This window comes from Gigantopelta aegis, chromosome 5 (assembly GCF_016097555.1).
Source record: "Gigantopelta aegis isolate Gae_Host chromosome 5, Gae_host_genome, whole genome shotgun sequence".
NCBI lineage: Eukaryota > Metazoa > Mollusca > Gastropoda > Neomphalida > Peltospiridae > Gigantopelta > Gigantopelta aegis.
In genome coordinates, this window is record NC_054703.1 from 37,328,007 (window position 1) to 37,349,721 (window position 21,715).

The following is a 21,715-nucleotide window of genomic DNA, read 5'->3' on the forward strand; positions in this document are numbered from 1 at the left end:
CCTGGTATTGCTGTGGCTGTGGAGGTGGCAGTAGTCAATCGTTCCCGAAGGTGGCGTACCCGGATGTAGCGGTCCTGCCCGGGGGTAGTGACCCGTGGTCGACCGGATCTAGGGAGGTCACGTGTTGATCCATGTTGCTGGTAACGGTCCCACAGTCTGGAGATGGTGCTTGGGGACACATGGAATGCCCTGGCAACGGCCGTTCTGGATTCGCCTGCGTCTAGTCGGCCGATGGCATTGTTTCTCTGCGGTTCACTGAGACGTGGCATGTCCTGGATTGTCAACTGTCGGCCAGGCAAGCGAACACCCTGCACTTTTATACTGTCGGTGTTCATGTTGCACGTGCAGACATCGCACGTGCAGTGGTGACATGGTTTGCACGTGGCTGCGTGTTTGCGAATATTCACATTTTGGAACTGTATTGTACAGTAGCTGCGTTTTATCGAATGTAACCGTGGGAATGTGTTTGGGACATGCAATGACCTTATATTCACAAAGCATGAACCGGTAGCAAACATAAAATCGGAGTTATAACCCATTTGTACCCTTTTGCGTTTCTTTTTTTGAAGAGTATATATATATATATATAGATAGATAGATAGATAGATAGATAGATAGATAGATAGATAGATAGATAGATAGATAGATAGATAGATAGATAGATACATACATACATACATACATACAAATAATAATTAAAAAAAAAAAAATAATAATAATAATAATAAATAAAATAAATAAAATATGTATTCATGAATTTTAATGCGTGGTGTGTTTAGGGGTCTTTTTTGGGGGATGCAACTCCCTCTTGCTCCCCCCTCCCTGCCCCCCGCTAGCTACGGCCTGCATCTGGTGTTTATAACGCGAGCGGCAGGTCAGGTCAGGTCAGGTCATAGGGCTTTACGTGCACATTCAGAGCAAGCTGTTGTAGGACAGAAAATGTGGGGGTGGGAAGGAGGAGGCAAGGGAGCACCAGCAACCCGATCGTGGTCGGTAACAGGCGGGGAGAGGTGGGGGTAGTGGTGATATAGAATTTTGAAGGAGCAAAAAAAAAAAAATAAAAAAAAAAAAATGCCAAGTGAAAAGGTGCGCAATTTTGATTAAGGAAATTGGGCGCAATTTTGAGCGGTCGGTCAAAAAAGAAAGAATGTCTCCCTAGGTTGCCCATAGGGCCCTTAGAAAGGGCCTGACCGCTTCTGGTCGTAGCATGACAACACACGGGAGACGCGTGCAATTTGTGTATATACACCGGTAGGTAAGGCGCCGTGATGTTGTCCCGGGGGTGTTGTTGGTCTTGTCGTCTTGAAGACGTCCTCCTCAGTGTCACCAAGTGCCCAAGTAGTCCACGAGCAGCATATTTATGTCTTAATATAACTTCGCTAACCGCAGTCTAATCCTCCCTCCATTTGCTAAAAGTTCTGCGCACGCGTCTGCTCCTTTTCTTTCCTTTTCGCCCCGCCCCCCTTCTACACGTGACGTGCACAAGTTGTGGTCGACTGAAAAAAACAGGGATGACTAAGCAAGCTTTTTTAGGACAAGGTGTTACGTGAAGAAGACGAGGAGGAAAGGTCCACCCACTCTAGATTATTGTGAATAACAATTGCACGCAGTCTCTCTCCAGACATTCCGTTTATACATATTTTCGCGTTTATATCCAGTGTACAGGGCCGTACCCTGATCAAAATCCTAGGGGTGGGGGGGGAGGGATACTGTTATAAATAATTGAAACACTATACAAATTAAACCCTGAGATGTGTATGTTATTTTCTGGAGTTAAAAAAAGACAAAGTGAGATTCTCAGAGGGGCAACTGCCAGTACCTACCAGTGGATAGTGAGAGAGATGAGGGTGTAGTGGTCTTACACCTACCTACCCACTGAGTCGTTAAGACTCGCTCTGGGTGGGAGCCGGTACCGGGATGCGAACCCAGTACCTACCAGTGGATAGTGAGAGAGATGAGGTTCACACCTACCTACCCAGAGTCGTTAAGACTCGCTCTGGGTGGGAGCCGGTACCAGGATGCGAACCCAGTACCTACCAGTGGATAGTGAGAGAGAAGAGGGTGTAGTGGTCTTACACCTACCTACCCACTGAGTCGTTAAGACTCGCTCTGGGTGGGAGCCGGTACCAGGATGCGAACCCAGTACCTACCAGTGGATAGTGAGAGAGATGAGGGCGTAGTGGTCTTACACCTACCTACCCACTGAGTCGTTAAGACTCGCTCTGGGTGGGAGCCGGTACCAGGATGCGAACCCAGTACCTACCAGTGGATAGTGAGAGAGAAGGGTGTAGGGTCGTAGTCGTTAAGACTCGCTCTGGGTGGGAGCCGGTACCAGGATAACCCAGTACCTACCAGTACCCTTACACCTACCTACCCACTGAGTCGTTAAGACTCGCTCTGGGTGGGAGCCGGTACCGGGATGCGAACCCAGTACCTACCAGTGGATAGTGAGAGAGAAGAGGGCGTAGTGGTCTTACACCTACCTACCCACTGAGTCGTTAAGACTCGCTCTGGGTGGGAGCCGGTACCGGGATGCGAACCCAGTACCTACCAGTGGATAGTGAGAGAGAAGAGGGCGTAGTGGTCTTACACCTACCTACCCACTGAGTCGTTAAGACTCGCTCTGGGTGGGAGCCGGTACCGGGATGCGAACCCAGTACCTACCAGTGGATAGTGAGAGAGATGAGGGTGTAGTGGTCTTACACCTACCTACCCACTGAGTCGTTAAGACTCGCTCTGGGTGGGAGCCGGTACCGGGATGCGAACCCAGTACCTACCAGTGGATAGTGAGAGAGAAGAGGGTGTAGTGGTCTTACACCTACCTACCCACTGAGTCGTTAAGACTCGCTCTGGGTGGGAGCCGGTACCAGGATGCGAACCCAGTACCTACCAGTGGTTAGTGGCTAGTGAGAGAGAAGAGGGTGTAATGACCTTACACCTACGCATTGAAGTCGTTAAACTCGCTCTGGGTGGGAGCCGATACCGGGCTGCGAACCCAATACCTACCAGCCTTATATGTCCGATGGGTAAACCACGACACCACCGAGGCTGGTTCCTCCAGACTCACCTAGGATCGAATCCCCGTGATGGACCTATTCACTTTTTTTTCTATCCTAACCGGTGGCCCACGACTATCACTGGTATATCATAGGCCATGATATGTGCTGTCCTGTCTGTGGACAAATATCCATTACTGCTGATAAAAAATCTATATTGAAATACTCATTATTTAACATTCAATAACCGATGGTTAATTAATCAATGTGCTCTAGTTGTGTCGTTGAACATAACACGATTGAAGAATGCATTTTTGGGGTACGCACGCCCAGCATCCTAACTGGACTCGCGCCTAACTGATTTCAGGATATAATAAAATGATCACCCATCAGCTGAAATGTAATTAGAACTGATTATAGAATTTTCAATTCATTTATTTTCCTTATGCCTTACCCGAAATAAGAACAAAATAATACACATTTAAATGAGAAACAAGATTTTGGCAAGATGATAAATATTGTAACAATAGCGGTAACTACAATACAGTACTATGTTTATAAGACATAATAGTAAATACTTTTTGTACATACATGTAGAGATATGTATAGGACGACTGATTCTAGTGGGGGACAGTTACAGTAAAGTTCTACGTTTAGCTGTACCAGCATAAAGCAATTTACAGATATTGTTAATAACTTTGATGCTAGGGTTGCGTAATAATTGGATAAGTTTGAAAACTGAAGGGTTAATGTAATAATATTTCTTTATGTATTTCACACGCAATTCAATAAACAATGGACAAACGAGTATGAATTGGAATTCATCCTCTAGCTCTCTTATATTACATAATGAACATATGCGACCACTTCTGTCCAGGCCAGAATATCTCCCGGTTTCAACATTTAAAGAGTGAGAGTGTGTTCGATATTTGGTTACAATACATCTAAATTTGGCTAAAAAAGGTTTCTGTAAATATGGCTGAAGCTGAAAGATATCCGTGATATGTTTCTTTATTATGTAACATTTAATGAAATATCTTAAAATATCAATGAAATAAAAGTGTTATCAGTCACTCAGTGACGATAACACATTTTAGAGTGAAAATTTCACTGTTTCACTCTAAAATGTGTTATCGTCACTGTAGAAAGTTATCTTCACTGTAAGAAAACCGGAACTATTTTGCTGCTGGCATTTTAAAAATAAATGTAAATTGCCAAAAGTTATATAATAAATAGAAAATTTCATGTGTTTTGTCAATTATGATTTATATCTCATCTCGTGAAGTTTGCAATCATATCTCACTCGTCGAGCAAGCGAGATATGATTGCAAACTTCACTCGATACATAAAAACATAAAATATCTTCTATGTGGTATACATTTTGATGAGTTATTAAGTACTGCAGCAGAAAGAACGTTTTAGGGAGGGGACCAAGGGCAAAGGGGCACATGGACCAACTGAAAAGGGCACTGCAATGAAAATTGTAAACAAATTCTACATGTATTAATTTCCTCAAGAAAGAGTTCCATTTTTAGTGGATAGTATTTTATATTTGATGCAATTGTTTTAAACTTGGAATTATAAAAATTGAACGTGATACTTTTTAACGTTCATGAAACAGTGGCTACTGGATCAAGAAAAACGTGTGCCCACAACCTCCGCTTCCTACGCCGGTGTGAAAGTATGAACACATAACCTCTTTGTAAACACTTTCAACTCTTAGGCGTACGAGCTCCTATTTTTGTAGGGGAGGGGGGAAACTACCTTTTGCCCAAATTAATCGAAAATACCCGAATCTGGATAACAACGTTTATTCATGTTAGTAGGTCCTATTTAATCATTTAACCTACCACCAAACAGCTATATAGGGTTCTAAACGAATTACTGCGCATTTTTACATGAATTACAGCTAATTTTGAGGGTAGAATGATGGAAACACATGGTCAAACTTAAAAAGGGTCTCAGGTTAGCACATTTTGTCCGAATATCTGCATAACTGTTTGCCCAAATTTGAGGTATTGCTCTCTCCCCACCCCTACCCACTCCCGGTATCTTACGCTTAAATGCTTTAACTGGTGTAGCCAACGGTTCTGAGGTTCATAACTGGATGAACATAAACAAAATGTATCATGTTATATTTATAAATACTCATTACTATACCGAGTCTGGTAAATCCCGCCTGCTCCATAACTATTGCGGAATGACAAATTATGAATAAGAATAAGAATAAGAATAAGAATAATTTATTTGCATAACACCCGAATATGGGCAGAGCAAAAATAACAATATAATATACATTTATCTGCAGTAACAGTAACATAAATATACATTAATTACATGAACAAACATCTGAATCAACAAATACATATGTAATTTAAGCCTTATTACTAGTGACGTCATCATAATGGAGAAGTAATTTTGACAGGTAGGCTATGACGTTGAGATTTTCTTGGTTTGTTATAATTTAGGGGATATCCCAACTGAGTTTTCCGACTTGCCGACATGTATCGGCTGTTCTACTGTCACTAATTGAGTTTTATTGGTAACATTGTTAATGCAAATTGTTCAATGTTTTAAAATAGAAGCGTCTTGGATGAGATCATGAATTTATTATTATTATTGTGCAAATCATATGTGTTTGTGTGTGTGTGGGGGGGGGGGGGGGGGGGGGGGGGGGGAGGGAGAATATGACGTCATTCAGGCACATTTAAAGGTGCAGTATCACCTTTACATAATGGCCAAAATTATTTTTAAATTTTTGTTCGGAAATATAAAAATAATTCCTTGAATTATATGCCTATAAAAATAGAAGTAAATAATTCCATTACTCCCCCCCACACACACACACACACACACACACCACACACACACCACCACCACCACCACCACCACCAATCCCCCCAAAAAATAAAAAAATAAATAAATAATAATAATAATAATAAATCCAACAAACAAACCACAACAACAAAGCAAAAAAACAACAACAACAAACAAACAAACAAACACCCCCCAAAACCCCCCAAAAAACAAACAACAACAACAACAAAACAAACAAAACTATTTGTTTGTTTGTTTGTTAAATATAGATTTCCTATAGAGTTTATATTTTAAACACAAGATTATCGCCGATTGGAAATAGCTTACATTACAATGTTGACAGACTACAATTATGTGTGATCGACTAATGTGTAGTGATTGATCAAAACGATACGTGCAGAGTGCGGCATCGGGTAAGTTCTATAGTCCGTCCACCGGCCTCGGTGGCGTCGTGGTTAGGCCATCGATCTACAGGCTGGTAGGTACTGGGTTCGGATCCCATTCGATGCATGGAATTTTTAATCCAGATACCGATTCCAAACCCTGAGGGAGTGCTCCACAAGGCTCAATGGGTAGGTGTAAACCACTTGCACCGACCAGTGGTCCATAACTGGTTCAACAAATGCCATGGTTTGTGCTATCCTGCCTGTGGGAAGCGCAAATAAAAGATCCCTTGCTGCTAATGGGAAAGAGTAGCCCATGTAGTGGCGACAGCGGGTTTCCTCTCAAAATCTGTGTGGTCCTTAACCATATGTCTGACGCCATATAACCGTAAATAAAATGTGTTGAGTGCGTCGTTAAATAAAACATTTCTTTCTTTCTTTCTTTCTTTCTTTCTATAGTCCGTCCCATTTTTCTATAAACATGATTTTTGTTAATAATTTCAGTTTGGATTAACGTAAGAAAAAATGTAAAAGTGTTTTGGAAATTACACTAAATTACTATTTTTGTGCATAAGCTACAAAATAATCTGCTCAGAAATAAATCACTTATATTACATTTCAAAGTATGAAAAAAGGCGTTCCCTGTGGGACGATACGAGTTCCACGATACGAGTTCCACGATACGATACGCCGATTTAAGGCAGCTGTATCGTGATGATGACTTTCACAAACGCCTTGCGTATTATATTATAGCTTATATACTGACGTTCAAAATAAACCTTACATTCATAACATTTGATAAATACCGTTGCTAATTGGAAAGAACCAATTTACAAAACACCTTTCAAACACATTGCATGTATCACTAAGTGCATTGTGACCATTGTGACCTTTAGCTATTGAACTGTATGCACTAACGTAGCTAGGATTTTATATTGGGGAGGGGAGGGCAGCCCACACAACCCACAATATGTATGTATGATTTTATAAAATTTAATACAATAAAAAAGAGGTCCCCGTGGCCCCGACACCCCACCTCACCCTCGCTACGCCACTGACTAAATGATACCTTTATATCCCACCAAACCGTGTGTTGGTTCTCTATGACAGAAATTCAAGCCTGGTAACGTTTCTTCTGGACGTTGGTGTATTTCTCTCGTTTCAGGTCATTCTATAAAGAGCTACAGACATGAAGACTACTCACTGTATCCTCACTATCCAAGGCTTGCTTATAATATGTGGTATTGCTATTTTCGTAAATTATACGCAAACATACACAACACCTGCAAGAGTTTCATAATTTTTCAAGACAATTTATTGTTTTCTGTGGACTACATTCGATTTTGTTTAGGTTTAAAAAAAAAAAAAATAATAATAATAAAAAAAAAAAAAAAAAAATATATATATATATATATATATATATATATATATATATATATATATATTAAGACACTCATGGAAATGTAGTAAAACTCACCTTGGGGCAAGCTGTTTTTGATAAATTTCACAGCTAACTCCACCACAAAATCAATATTCTAGATGGAAATTTAAACATATTATTCATTTACCAGAAGTTGTTTGCATTTACCATAGTTTGACATCCAATAGCCGATGTATTTTGTCCTGCTTGGGTGCCGTTAAACATTTATTCTGTTCTATTAATTTACTAGATTTTATGCATTGCTATCTTTTCCAAACGTAAAACAGTTCAAATGTAACAAAAAACTATATGTAAAATTATATGAAATTAGACTCTTCGTGAAATTTGACTCATATATACAGATACATTTGTATATTAAATCTTTAGTTTTCTGGAAATGTGTTCTTAATCTTACATTGTGAAATAATAAAATTAACTGGCTTCGAGATATTAATGAATGTTTTAATTATTCCCTTTATTGTTGTTGTTGTTTTTTATTGCTGTTGTGTAATTATGCATTTGTTTTCCAATTATTCAGATGTAAACATGATGTCAGGGAATGTCATTAAAGGTATGTCAAATTTATAGTGTGTGCGCGCGCATGTTTTTGTGTGCGTGTGAGATATATGCGTGTGTGTGTGTGTGAGAGAGAGAGAGAGAGAGAGAGAGAGAGAGAGAGAGAGAGAGAGAGAATGTGTTTGTGCGTGTGTGTCTGTGTCTAATAGCCGATGATTAATAAATCAATGTACTCTAATGGTGTCGTTAAACAACACAGACTTTTAACTTTTAACTTCTAAACAAAACATACTTTTGATTTATGCTAATGTCAGATTACCAACTGTCACGACAAAGTTGGCCAACTCGCCGACCGATCTCTCGACTTCTACGACTGTCCAGTCGCTAGTCTTCAGGGGCGCTCTTTCAACTCTATTCCCGTCGTATACAACTCCTACGACCGATTAGTTGTTAATCATCGGCCTCGATGGCGCAGTGGTTAAGCCACCGGACTACAGGCTGGTAGGTACAGGGTTCGCAGCCCGATACCGGCTCCAACCCAGAGCGAGTTCTTACGAGCTCAATGGGTAGGTGTAAGGCCACTACACCCTCTTCTCTCTCACTAACCACTAACCAACTAACAACTAACCCACTGTCCTGGACAGACAGCCGAGATAGCTGAGGTGTGTGCCTAGGACAACGTGCTTGAACCTTAATTGGATATAAGCAAGAAAATAAGTTGAAATGAATGAAAAGTTGTTAATCAAAGCGCACTAGTCGTAAGTTAGAAGTTGGAGAAATTATAGCTATCGAGTTGACCAACTCGGTCGTGGCAGTTGATAGTCTGAGAGTAGCTCATTACACTCAGTCGTCACACACACTGTGTATTGCAGTCGATGGTGCGTGGTCGAGTTGGAGGAAACACAATGATACCGATTGTTTGGAGTCTTGCACGCGGCAAGTGTTCAGAATCAGGGACTGCGACGACCCTCCCCCGTCTGTCACAGGCACGCCCTGCACCGGTAGCCAAGGTTACGCTTATGAGGAGAAATGCGTTGGTGGAAAATGTGTCGAGGGTGAGTCGAAACGACAACCCGGAGTGAAGTATTATAAATCCTGAGGTACGGGACGTAGTTCAGTGATAAAAGCGTTCGCTTGATGCGCGGTCGGTTTGGGTTCGACCCTCCACTGGTGGGCCCATTGGGCTCTTGTTTTTTTTCCCAGCCAGTACACCACGACTAGGATAGAAACACCAAGATGGCCAGGCCTAGTGCTTATAACACGTTTAGTCGACAGTCAGGTCAGGTCATGTCAGGTCATAGGGCTTTACGTGCACATTCAGAGCAAGCTGTTGTAGCGCACGCCTGTCCTGGGCACAAGAGCCGACCTCGGCCGGTTCTTCCGTCCAGGACAGGAGTCGAGATTCGAGACTCTTATAAGAATGAGACACTAATGTCATGACAACGCCATACAGATTGTATGTGTGTGACGTCATTAGCGATTGAGTCTGGACTCTAAACGTTTTATAAGCACGGGCCCAGATAAATGTACTGAACTCCACGACTAGCATATCAAAGGTTGTGGTGTGTGGTATCCTGTCTGTGAGATGGTGCACATAAAAGATTCCTTGCTACTAATGGAAAAATGTAGCGGATTGCCTCTAAGACTATAGATCAAAATGACCAAATGTTTGACATCCAATAACCGATGATTAATAAATCAGTGTGCTTTAGTGGTGTCGTTAAACAAAACAAAATTTTACAAATCATGTGAGATTTTTCTTTTTCTGTATTTTTCTTTTTAATGTTTATGGTATGCAGTATATATTTAATAGAATACTACAATAGGTTTTTCTAGATATAATTTTCACGAAACGACTGAACTTCCCATATGGTATCTTACCTGCGAGATTGGGCTGCGATCAGCTAGACGGAGCAGAAACGAAGTCCGCTAGACTGGTTTATGCCCTTCACGTTAAACCAAAATGGCCACGCCGGGAACCAATCAAATAGCTCGTGAACGTTAGCGTAACGTTCGTTGATTGAACTTGGGGCTGGGCTCGTGCTTATAAAACGTTTAATAGTCTAGACTCAATCTCAAATGACGTCACGCATATGTAATTTGTATGACGTTGCCATGCCAATATAGTATCTACTCTATTAGTTTTGAGTACAGATTCAAAATGTTTTATCAGCACCAGTCCAGATATCATGGAAAGTTCACGAATTTCGTAAAAATATCATCTAGCAAAAACCCCATATCATCTACCCACTTTTAAAGAACGTAAAATCTAACTATTACTTTCAACAGGAAAAAGTATTGAATCCATATTTAAGTTGTTAAAACCTCTTACAATGGCACCAAACTGAGCACAGTACCTTTAATTTGAGTTACCTGTTTGTAAAACTATACATTGCATTTGCAGGTAAAAGTCCATCCCAGATACAAGAAGCGGAGGGTAAGTATAATCCGTTTAAAATGTATTAGCTTAATTATTAATAATTACCTTTTCGATACGTTCATTACAACATAACGTCATCCTATTGGTCCAGACGTAGCAACGGGAGTTTGTTCATTTCTCGATGAACGTAAAAAGTATGTCGTCAGGGAACGTCAGATCTGATGCAGGTATTTTATCAACAATAATTCAGACCTAATTAGGGTAACATTAAAAGTTGTAGAAGCATCACGAGTATATGACTTTTTATGTATCTGTGTACTTTTACCAATATAAGTGCCGACGTTAAAGCACACAGAGGGTACATAAAAAGCCATATACCCCGAGAGATGCTTCTACAACGAATTTATCTTGCCGACATGTTAAACCATATAGCCAAATAAACAAAATTACGCCAGAAAATAATTGTTAACAATTTATTAAGGGATCCGTACCACGCGGACGCGAACGAAACCACTTGACAGTGACGAAAAATAGTTCCGTCGATAAACGAGTTTTTAACTTCAAATGTTTGTAATACGAAATTGTCTGAAACAGATATTAATAACAAAAATAAAAAACACTTTTTTTTTATTAGAAATGTATGTAGTAAAAAAATAAAAATAAAAAAACCTGTTGCTAATCGCGCATTAATACAATAACACCACGACCGTAATTAGGTGGCCGAGTTCAACATTGCAGCTTTTATATTGAAATAGTCATTTTATAGTAAAAATAAAATTAATTATGTATACTTGGTTGATTATCAATGTTATTTATAATCTAATTATTGTTTAGCATTGGAAACTGTTGGAAATTACAGAATATTTGGCTCCGCCCACAGGGGGATAAGGGATTTGTCCAACGGCAAACAACCAATGGGATTAAAGAATTTTACATGAATGCGAGATAAAATACGTTATGGCTAGAATAACCTGACCAATATAAGTGCCGAGTGTTATAGAAATCCATATGAAATATTCCAGAGTGTTATAGAAATGCATTCGAAAGGTTGCCGAGTTGTAACTATTAACAATTATCCAACTGTCCTGGACAGACATCCCAGATAGTCCTGGACAGACATCCCAGATAGCTGAGATATGTGTCGAGGATAGGGTGCTTGAACCTTAATTGGATATAAGCACAGACATAAGTTGACATTCATGAATGAAAAGTTGCCTAGACTCAGTGTTATAGAAATTCATTTTAAAGGTTTCTGGGGCGAATGGAGGTCAGATGACGTAGACGCCTGTCCAGCCACGTGTCGTCGCATGCTGACCTTAAGACGGAATTGTTCAGGCCCAACTCGTGTGACTGCGTGCACCGGGACGTGGATAATGCTAAAGATGGACTACTGTAAGGGAGACGACTGCACTGAAGGTATGTTTCGGTCGAACAAAACAGTGAATTAATGGGTGTTTGACGACACCACCACCACCAACAAAAAAACCCCCAGAAATCCCAAAGCAAAAAAAACAACAAAAACAAACAAACCCCAAGCAATTCATCTCTCCCCCCTCCCCACCACCAAAACCCCCCTCCCCACCACAAAAAACCAAAACAAATCTAACTAAAATTAGCTCCACTGTTATTTATAGATGAAAATTATGTCACCTGGACATGGGATTCCATGCAATGCTGTTAGATCTACTGGTTGACCAGTAGAGCTAATTTTAATCAGATTGGGTACTAACCCGGAGTTTAAGCTGAACATTAGGATGGATGTGTTGTTGGGGGTGGGGTGGGGGTGGGGCGTGGGGGATTTAGCTCAGTCGGTAAAGCGCTCTCCTGATAAGCTTTGGTCGCAGGATCAAACCTACTCGGTGAACACATTCTCTGACTAGATCCCCCGCCTCCCCCCCCCCCCCCTCCATCGAACGACTTGTGGATCGAAAGCCGTGGTATGTACTGTCATATCCTTGGGAAAGTGCATATAAAGGTTCGCTTGCTGCTAATGGGGAAGATATAGTGGGTTTCCTCTGATGACTACTTGTCAGAATTACAAAATATTTTACATCCAAGAGGTGTTGAATCATTGTGCTCAGTTGGTGTCATTAAACAAAAAAAAGGGTTTTAGCTGAACATAAAAATGGTATTAGCAATTTGATAATTGCCCCCAAAATATATAGCCATTTATTTTTTAATTTCATTCTACATATTTCCGTGCTTGTATCTAATTAAGGTTCAAGGATCTCAACTATCTAGACTGCCTGTCAAAGACTGGGTTAGAGGCTACTTGTTAGTGCTTAGTTAGAGAGAATTCGATGTAATAGCCTAAAACCGACTCACTGAACCGGGGTATGAACCGGTACCGGGTTGTGAACCCAATACCTACCAACCTGAAGTGCGATGGTTTAAACACTACGCCACTGAAGCCGGCAATCTGTAATTAAATTGGAGTTTCGATTAGCCAGACACTCAAACAGCCAAACTGGAGATAGATGGTATACAATTTTGAAATAGGATTTTTTTTTTGCGAATTAGCAATTGCATATATAGAAGATCTCTTGCTGATAACAGAAAAAAATAGTGAGGGATTCGTCTGAAGACCAAGTGTATGGCGTATAAAATGTTTGACATCCAACTCAATGTGCTCTAGTTGTGTTGTTAAACAAAACAAATTTGAACATCATACTCACAGGAAAACGATCAACAAACTTCAGAGCAGAAACAAATGCCCTTGTTGAAGCCACCAGAATCATCAATTTGGAGAATCCATTTCCATCACATGTTGTGTTCCTGACAGATTGCAAATCCCTTACTCGGGGCATACAGTCACCTGAACGAAACCTAATAATAATAACAGTTCAACAGGGACTGGCTGACCTTTCTTTACACATGCAAGTTGTAGTCCAGTGGGTTCCAGCACATTGTGGTATTGCAGGGAATGAACATGCTGACAGGCTGGCAAAGGAGGGAAGCACAATGGAACAGTCAAATCATCCAATCTCCTTCAGAAAGACAAAAGCTATAATTAAGAGAAAGGTCCGATGCACCAACACAACAACCGGTGATCCAATCCATCAATCTATGCCAAGAGACAACTATTTTTAGGCTAAGAACTGGTCACTGCCATCTCAGATCTCATATGTACCGCCTGAAACTGGCAGACACTGATGAATGTCCATGTCAAACAGGACCACAGTTCCCAGAGAACATATGCAATTTTGCGCCCTCTACGATGAAGCCAGGATAAAGCACTGGCCGAACAGAGCAACACTGGCTGTCAAGCTTTGGGGTTCCAAAGAAGACTTGACAGACAGCGTTTTTAATCACCACAACCGGACTCCAAATCTAAAGCATAATCAACTATAGTTTGAACGCAGAAAGAAAGAAAAAAGAAGAAAAAGAAGAAGAAAATGAAACTTCGGACAGAAATACTTCACCATGTTTAAGACGTTAAAAACATACCATAATACAGCCCGGAATCTATAATATAATACAATACACAATGCCTGTTTACCAGTTTTCGATCGTTCTGACCGCTTTACACCGTTAAAATTGTACTGCCGACTACCTTCTGTGTATTATTTCACCACAAAAATATACAATATAGAACTGATACAGAGTGATAAAATAAACATATACGAATAAATATATGATGCCGCATTTCGCAAGAATCCTTTTTGCGCGGAGGTCCAGCTAACTATCGTACACATATCGTGATAAGCAATGCGTCCAAAGATGGATTCTATAATGCAACCGCAATGAACGTCGTCATTACTTAACATCAACGTGGCTATATAATCGGCGGTCATGGACTTAACCTGCTTTCCTTAGATGCTATCTACACGGCGGGTAGGCCATTAAACCTCATATAAACATTCCCGTGCGTAGCACGGGTTACATAATACATAGTTAATCTAGTTAATTTACAACCAATTTTAATGCAGGATTTTCAAAAACAATAAAATTGTATATAAAATTGAAATAGCCTTTATTGCAAATTAAAACATAAGTAATGCTAATGTCAGACTATCAACTGTCTAGGATCTCCACGAGTACTCGAGTACTCGGGCACGGGTCGAGTCTAGCAAGACTCGAGTCCGTTCACAGGACTCGGGTACCCGTACAAGGTGGAATACATTATAATACACTGGACAATGTAGGACAATAATTTCAGGCTTAGATAATCAACGATATAAGTGACACAATAATTATAAGATCATGCGCTAGTTTCTTTTTTTAAACTGGCCGTCCATCCATCATACACTAAATATATCAATCGGTTTCTAAATGCAATACAATGACATGATTTGGCATCCATGTTCAGCCCTGGAATTAAAATGCATAATTCTATTTAACTTTATTCGTGTAAATGTCGGGTACTCGGGTTATAAGTACTCGAGTCCCATATTTTGGACTCGTGGAGGCCAATGTCAGACTACAACTGTCACGGCGAAGTTGGCCAACTCGTCGGGTGCGTTATAATTTCCTCAACACCCGACCTACGATGGGTGCGCTCAGATTAACTAATCGGTAGTTGATGTTGTTTAATACGAGAATCGAGTTGTAAGCTTAAGACCGATCAGACTAACAACTGAACAGTCGTAGAAGTTGTGACAGCAGAAAGTTGGCCAACTTTGTGCTGGCAGTTGGTTGTCTGAGTCTAGCATAATTTCGTGTACTGATTTTGGACTACAGCGTGGCAAAACATATCTTGTGTCTGGTTTTAACTTTATGCTAGGTCCAGACAATCAACTGCCAGCACAAAGTTGGCCAACTTGCTGCTTTCACGACTTCTACAACTGTCCATTTGTTATCTCGTCGCATAACCCACTAGTTGTTATCTCGTCGCATAACCCACTAGTTGTTATCTCGTCGCATAACCCACTAGTTGTTAATTTGAGCGCACTCGTCGTAAGTCGTGAGTTGGGGAAAAATACAACGCAACCGTCCAGTTCGACAATTTCGTCATGTTAGCTGACAGTTTGATACTAGCATTAGTTTACTTTATTAAGTTAAGTTTTAAAGACGCAGACCCTAGTTTCAGCCCCTGAAGATGGACACTACATGTATGTCTAGTTAATCTACAAACCTGCAACACACATTTGGATCAGGTTATAACAGAGAGAAGCTAAAGTCTGTTATGATTAACAGGAAAATACCGTCTAAAAATAACTAGAGCTCGTCTCGATAACCTTTGGGGGGTTTTTTCCCCAGACGAACGTGCGTTTTTAGAATTATGGAAATTGATTGTAAACATCTGGATGATCCGAACCACTTCAGGTGGACAAAAAATAATATTCTAAATACAACAAAATATTAGTACCTCCAATTTAAATTATCAAAAACGGCTTTAACAGTGAAAAATACATCGTAGTGGTTAAAAACGAGTCTGTCACATTAATATTGCAGTGGACGGTGGCTGGACGCCGTGGCACCCCGACTCCGTACAGGAGGAGTGTTCTCGGGATTGTTCGCGAAAACTTCGTTTCACACGGACATGCACGAATCCAGCTCCGGCCGGAAGAGGAAAAGGATGCCACGGACCCATATCACAGGAGGTCAAGGTCGATTGTACGGGAGGGCGCTGTGAGACATGTAAGACAAATATATTATTTCATTTCATTTCAACTTATTTTCGTGTTTATATCCACTTAAGTTTCAAGCACGCTGTCCTGGGCACACAGCTCAGCTATCTGAGCTGTCTGTCCAGGACAGTGGGTTAGTTGTTAGTGTTTTTGAGGGAGAAGAGAGTGTAGTGGTCTTACGCCTACCAATTGAGTCATTAAAAACTCGCTCTGGGTGGGAGCCGGCACCAGACTGCGAACCCTGTACCTACCAGCCTTATGTCCGATGGCTTAACCACGACACCACCGATGCTGGTTAAAGCAAACGAATACAATTTCTACACTTTCAATTTTAATAATAACAATGTGATTACATTGTTGTTGGCTAACCTTTAGAATTTCTAAACTTTAGATTGTAATACCAACAAATAGGAATTGCATTGTATAATAATTATATAATTTGTATTTGTATATTTTCTGTATTTCCATTATTTATAGCTAACACCATTGCAATTTCTACAGTCTGTAATAAAAACATTGTGTAATTTCCAGTGTTGATAGCTAATCATTATAATTTCTTCACTTTAGATTGTAATATAAACAACAGTAATTCTATTGTTTAATGATTATACAATTTGTATTTGTATACAAGTGATTTCTATTGTTTATAATATAAACAAGGATTTCTATTGTTTATAGCTATTATATTGTATATTGTATCCAAGTGTATGGAAGCTGGTCGGTGTGGGAAAGGACTACCACTGGTATATGCGTCTCCAACTGTAGCCACCAGGTGACGCTGTCTCGACGCTGTACCCCTCGGCTGTTGTCGGCGTGCGATGGAGAGGCCGTCGTGACGGTCAGAGAGGAGTGCGTGACGGATGAATGTGATGACCCTGTCTTGAGTTCAGTCGTCGCTACACGCGCAGTTAACGAAAGTAAGATAAAACAATGATAAAACACACAAAGAAACGAAACAGATATATTTTTTTAAAAACAGATATAAAGACAAATAGTACAGCTGTGGAAATTCGAGATAATACAAGTAAGATGTAATATAAACAGATATAAAGACAAATAGTACAGCTGTGGAAATTCGAGATAATACAAGTAAGATGTAATATAAACAGATATAAAGACAAATAGTACAGCTGTGGAAATTCGAGATAATACAAGTAAGATGTAATATGAAACAGATATAAAGACAAATAGTACAGCTGTGGAAATGCGGGATTATACACGTTAGCAACAATAACATGAACATCAACAACATCAACACAAACTTAAAACAACTTTTAAAGAGACAGACCCTAGTTTCAACCCGTGAAAATTAATACTAAGTTTAGTTAATCTACAAACATGTAACACATTTGCATAAAGTTACAAATGAGTGAAACATGAGTCTGTGATTTTGAATTGGTGAAATACCCTCTAAAAATAGACTAAAACTTGACCCCATAACTATTAATTCTTAGACGCACGTGCCTTTTTTAAATATATGAGAAATGCATTTTGTAATATTACAAACACCAGAATGACAAAAAAACACCCACTTCGAATGTACGGAAATTGATCATCTAAACAATAAAATCTAAGTAAAGTATGATTTGAGTTGTCAAAAACAGCTATTTCTCGCTCCAGCCAGTGCACCACGACTGGCATATCAAAGGCCGTGGTATGTGTTATCCTGTCTGTGGGATGATGCATGAAAATTATCCTTTGCTGCTAATCGAAAAGAGTAGCCCATGAATTGGCGACAGCGGGTTTGCTCTCTCAATATACATTGTATGTGTGGTCCATAAAACGTGTTGAATGCGTCGATAAAGAAAACATTTCTTTCTTTCTTAAATGTTTTATAAGCACGGGCCCTGATCGGTTGTTTTTTATTGGGTTGTTTATTTATTTGTTTGTTTGTTTGTTCTGTTTGTTCTTTCCAGAGCGGGGAGACCTGATAGTGACTGGTTGCGTGGTGATCGGCAGTCTCTGTGTTATGGTGGTCGCGGTTATCGCCATGATCATAAGGTGCGATCTACTGATGTTCCAATGATCAGTTATAATCGAAAATTAAATCGCTTTGCATCCACCGATGATTTCAACTATTATAGAAATCAGATGGAGACATATTCATTATGTTTGTTTTTCATTTTATGTTAGTTTATTTATTTATTTATTTATTTATTACTACTACTACTATTATTATTATTATTATTATTATTATTATTATTATTATTATTATTATCAGTACTATCATTACTGTTATTATTGTTGTTATCAACAACATCATCATCGTCGTCATCATCAGCATCATCATCATAATTTTATTATTATTGTCATCATTTATTATTATCATTATTATTGTCATTACTATCATTACTGGTATTATTGATATCATGATGATGATGATCATCATCATCATCACCGTCATTTATTATTTTATCATCATCATCATTTATTATTATTAAATATTCTTTGTATCATCATCATCATCATCACCGTCATTTATTATTTTATCATCATCATCATTTATTATTATTATTAAATATTCTTTGTATCATCATCATCATCATCATCACATCATCATCATCATCATTTATTATTATTATATATTTTTGTATTATTATTATCATCATCATCATCATCACATCATCATCGACATCATCATCATCATCATTTATTATTATTATTATTATCTCTTTTTGTATTATTATCATCATCATCATCATCATCATCATCATTATGTTTGTTATTTGAACAGAATGAGGCCGAAGTCTGAGCTGAAGATGATCACCATTGGCGACCAGGAAACGAAGGACTACAAGTTCCAGTACGACAACCCGGTGTTCCTGTCCGAATCCGCCGTGTCTCAACGAGAGAACAATACATCCTGGCCAGGGCAGTAGGATTCAGTGCCGGGCGGGGGCGGGCGGGGGCGATCGGGTGCTCAAAACATTAAGGTTTTTCTTCTGTATGATTATTAAAAAAAGAAGAAGACACCCCCCCCCCCCCAAAAAAAAAAAAACCCCAAAAAAAAAACCCAAAAGACATTGAAAGTTTTTTCTGTGAACACCCCCCTCACCCCAAGTGCGCCCCCCACTCAATTTTACGTATCATTCTTATGGACCTACTAACCAAAATATCTATTTCGGTGACAGTGTAATAAAATGCAAGTGCACAAGCTCATTTTGTTTGTAATTGTTTGTAAATGTAAGTTGATGACTGTAGCTAGAAAGGGGGAGGGGAGGGCGGGGAAGGGGGGGGGGAGGGGAAGGGGAAGTTGCACAACTATACATTTACGTTGGCTAGCGAACGTAATTAAAAAGACAGTTAAAAATGATAATGGGTACGAATTATCTGTCTCTCATGAACGAATGATGTAAAACCCTTGGAGACAAGTAGTCGTTCCTGGTGAGTCATCAGAAAAGCTGATGTCATGTTTTGTGCAGTGTTCTTTACTTGTCCTTTGCGCCATGGGAGTCCTTTGCAGATAGTTCCTGGTTTTGCTGGCTCAGAGTGCACTTCACTAGTTTCAAGAATACCTGGTTTGTTGCATCAGACAAACCAGAATAGTTCAGCAAACTGAAGCTGGCATCCTTTAGAGGGACAGACCCTAGTTTCAACCCGTGAAAATTAACACTAAGTTTAGTTAAAGGGACAGACCCTAGTTTCAACCCGTGAAAATTAACACTAAGTTTAGTTAAAGGGACAGACCCTAGTTTCAACCCGTGAAAATTAACACTAAGTTTAGTTAAAGGGACAGACCCTAGTTTCAACCCGTGAAAATTAGCACTAACTTTAGTTAATCCATAAACCCCTGTAACACATTTGGATACAGTTATGTCACGGGGATCATATAATACCCTAACTGAATGAAACACGATTGTTCAAATATCTCTCCTAACTGTATATCTATTAGATCTCTCTGTAACAGGCAGTTATACCCGCTTGTGGCTCGACTAGGTATGATCAGAGATACGATCTTATATAAAGTATATATAATATAGCACGTTTAGTTCACTAGAAAACACAACAAAACATCAATACACTTTGGAATCTGTATTAACCTACGCTGACAAATGTACAGCCGCAGTAGTTAATTAACAACAATAAATAATAACAACCCAGAACTGATCACTTAATTAGTTAATCTCTAGGTGTCTAGTTTACACAATATGCTAATCACTTCACCGTGACACAACACCCACACGTGTGATAATTGAGAAACGCTTCCAGGGGAACTTAATTAATAAAGGAATTACAACTCTATTCCTAACTGGTTAATTTTTAATTAACCCTTACTACTCGTTCAGTAACGTATGATAATTGAGAAACGCTTCCAGGGGAACTTAATTAATAAAGGAATTACAACTCTATTCCTAACTGGTTAATTTTTAATTAACCCTTAACTACTCATTCAGTAACCTTGTAACACAGAATTAATACTGGTACCTATCACCATAAAGACAATAACCTACAGTTTACCTAGGTCCTCTAGGATGACTGGCTAAGCTTTATATATATATATATATATATATATATATATATATATATATATATATATATATATATATATATATATATATATATATAGATATATATATATATATCAGAACGGTGAGCCTACAGTATACTACGTCAGATGACCGGCAGCACCGTCTAAATAATATTGGTATAATACAGTATTAAAATATTTAAAGTCACATCAATCACATCAAGGTTATACACAGAGCAGAAATAAAAATATTTACCAGTCCGGACGGACAGCGATCCCCTGGAGCCTTCCTTATGTTTCTCCCCGATATATCTCAAATCCTAGCTATTTATTCAAAACTCTCAGAGACCGCGAATATCGCCTGGGGGCACAACGCGGTACCTCACCTATCATCTAATATTTCCACCTCTCCCAGAGTCGGTATATTTTCTTAGATGACCAGACATTCTGTCGCCAGTCGCCAAAATCACGGTTGTAAAAACCGCACTCGCGGAGGTATTACGTAACTACTGGCCACCTGGCCTCCACACCTAGACTAAGTGCATATTGGGATGCACGGTCGCGCGAAGGTATTACGTAACAAGGTGCCCACCTGGGCTAAGTGCATTTGGAACTGCACACGGCCCTCTAAAACAATTAATATCGCCACAGGCGAAAAGAAATTAAGAGCATGTACCGTCACAAGTTACAACTGAGTGAAACATGAGATTGTGACTTTGAAATGGTAAAATACCCTCTTAAAACAGACTAAAACTCGACTCCATAACTGTTACTTCTCAGACGCATGTACGTTTTTAAAAAGATGAGAAATGCTTTTTGTGATATTAAAAACGCCAGGATGACCAAAAACACTTCAAATGTACAGATATGAATAATCTAAACAATAAAATCTAAGTATAGTATAGTACGATTTCAGTTGTTAAAACCGGCTCTAATAGTAAAAATATGCCTTAGTGTTTAAAAACTAGGGTATGTCTATTTAATGAAGAACCTATGTTTAGCGTCTTATTGGTTTGGGATACAACGGGTTCAAATGAAGCTAATTCAAAGAATAAGGAGTTTACATTTCCAATGAAGAAGGGAGGAAATATTTTATTTAACAACGTTTTCAACACATTTTTATTTACGGTTATATGGTTAAGGACCACACAGATGTTGAGGGGGG

The 21,715-nt window shown here is 39.3% G+C and overlaps 1 protein-coding gene across 2 annotated transcripts; it reads left to right on the forward strand.

Annotated features, from left to right (window-relative positions):
- Positions 1-5,397: 5,397 nt before the first annotated feature.
- LOC121373852 (hemicentin-1-like) lies at positions 5,398-19,237 on the forward strand. Of its 2 annotated transcripts, XM_041500629.1 has the most exons (10): positions 5,398-5,421; positions 7,362-7,437; positions 8,155-8,187; positions 9,005-9,187; positions 10,537-10,569; positions 11,761-11,928; positions 15,907-16,092; positions 16,787-16,999; positions 17,999-18,083; positions 18,817-19,237. In XM_041500629.1, the coding sequence occupies exons 2-10, from the start codon at positions 7,386-7,388 to the stop codon at positions 18,959-18,961; spliced, it is 1,098 nt and encodes a 365-aa protein (XP_041356563.1). In that variant the 5' UTR covers positions 5,398-5,421; positions 7,362-7,385; the 3' UTR covers positions 18,962-19,237. The 2 variants fall into 2 exon arrangements, with proteins under 2 accessions (XP_041356563.1, XP_041356565.1); XM_041500631.1 differs by lacking the exon at positions 5,398-5,421 and having other exon boundaries at positions 7,063-7,437.
- Positions 19,238-21,715: the final 2,478 nt, after the last annotated feature.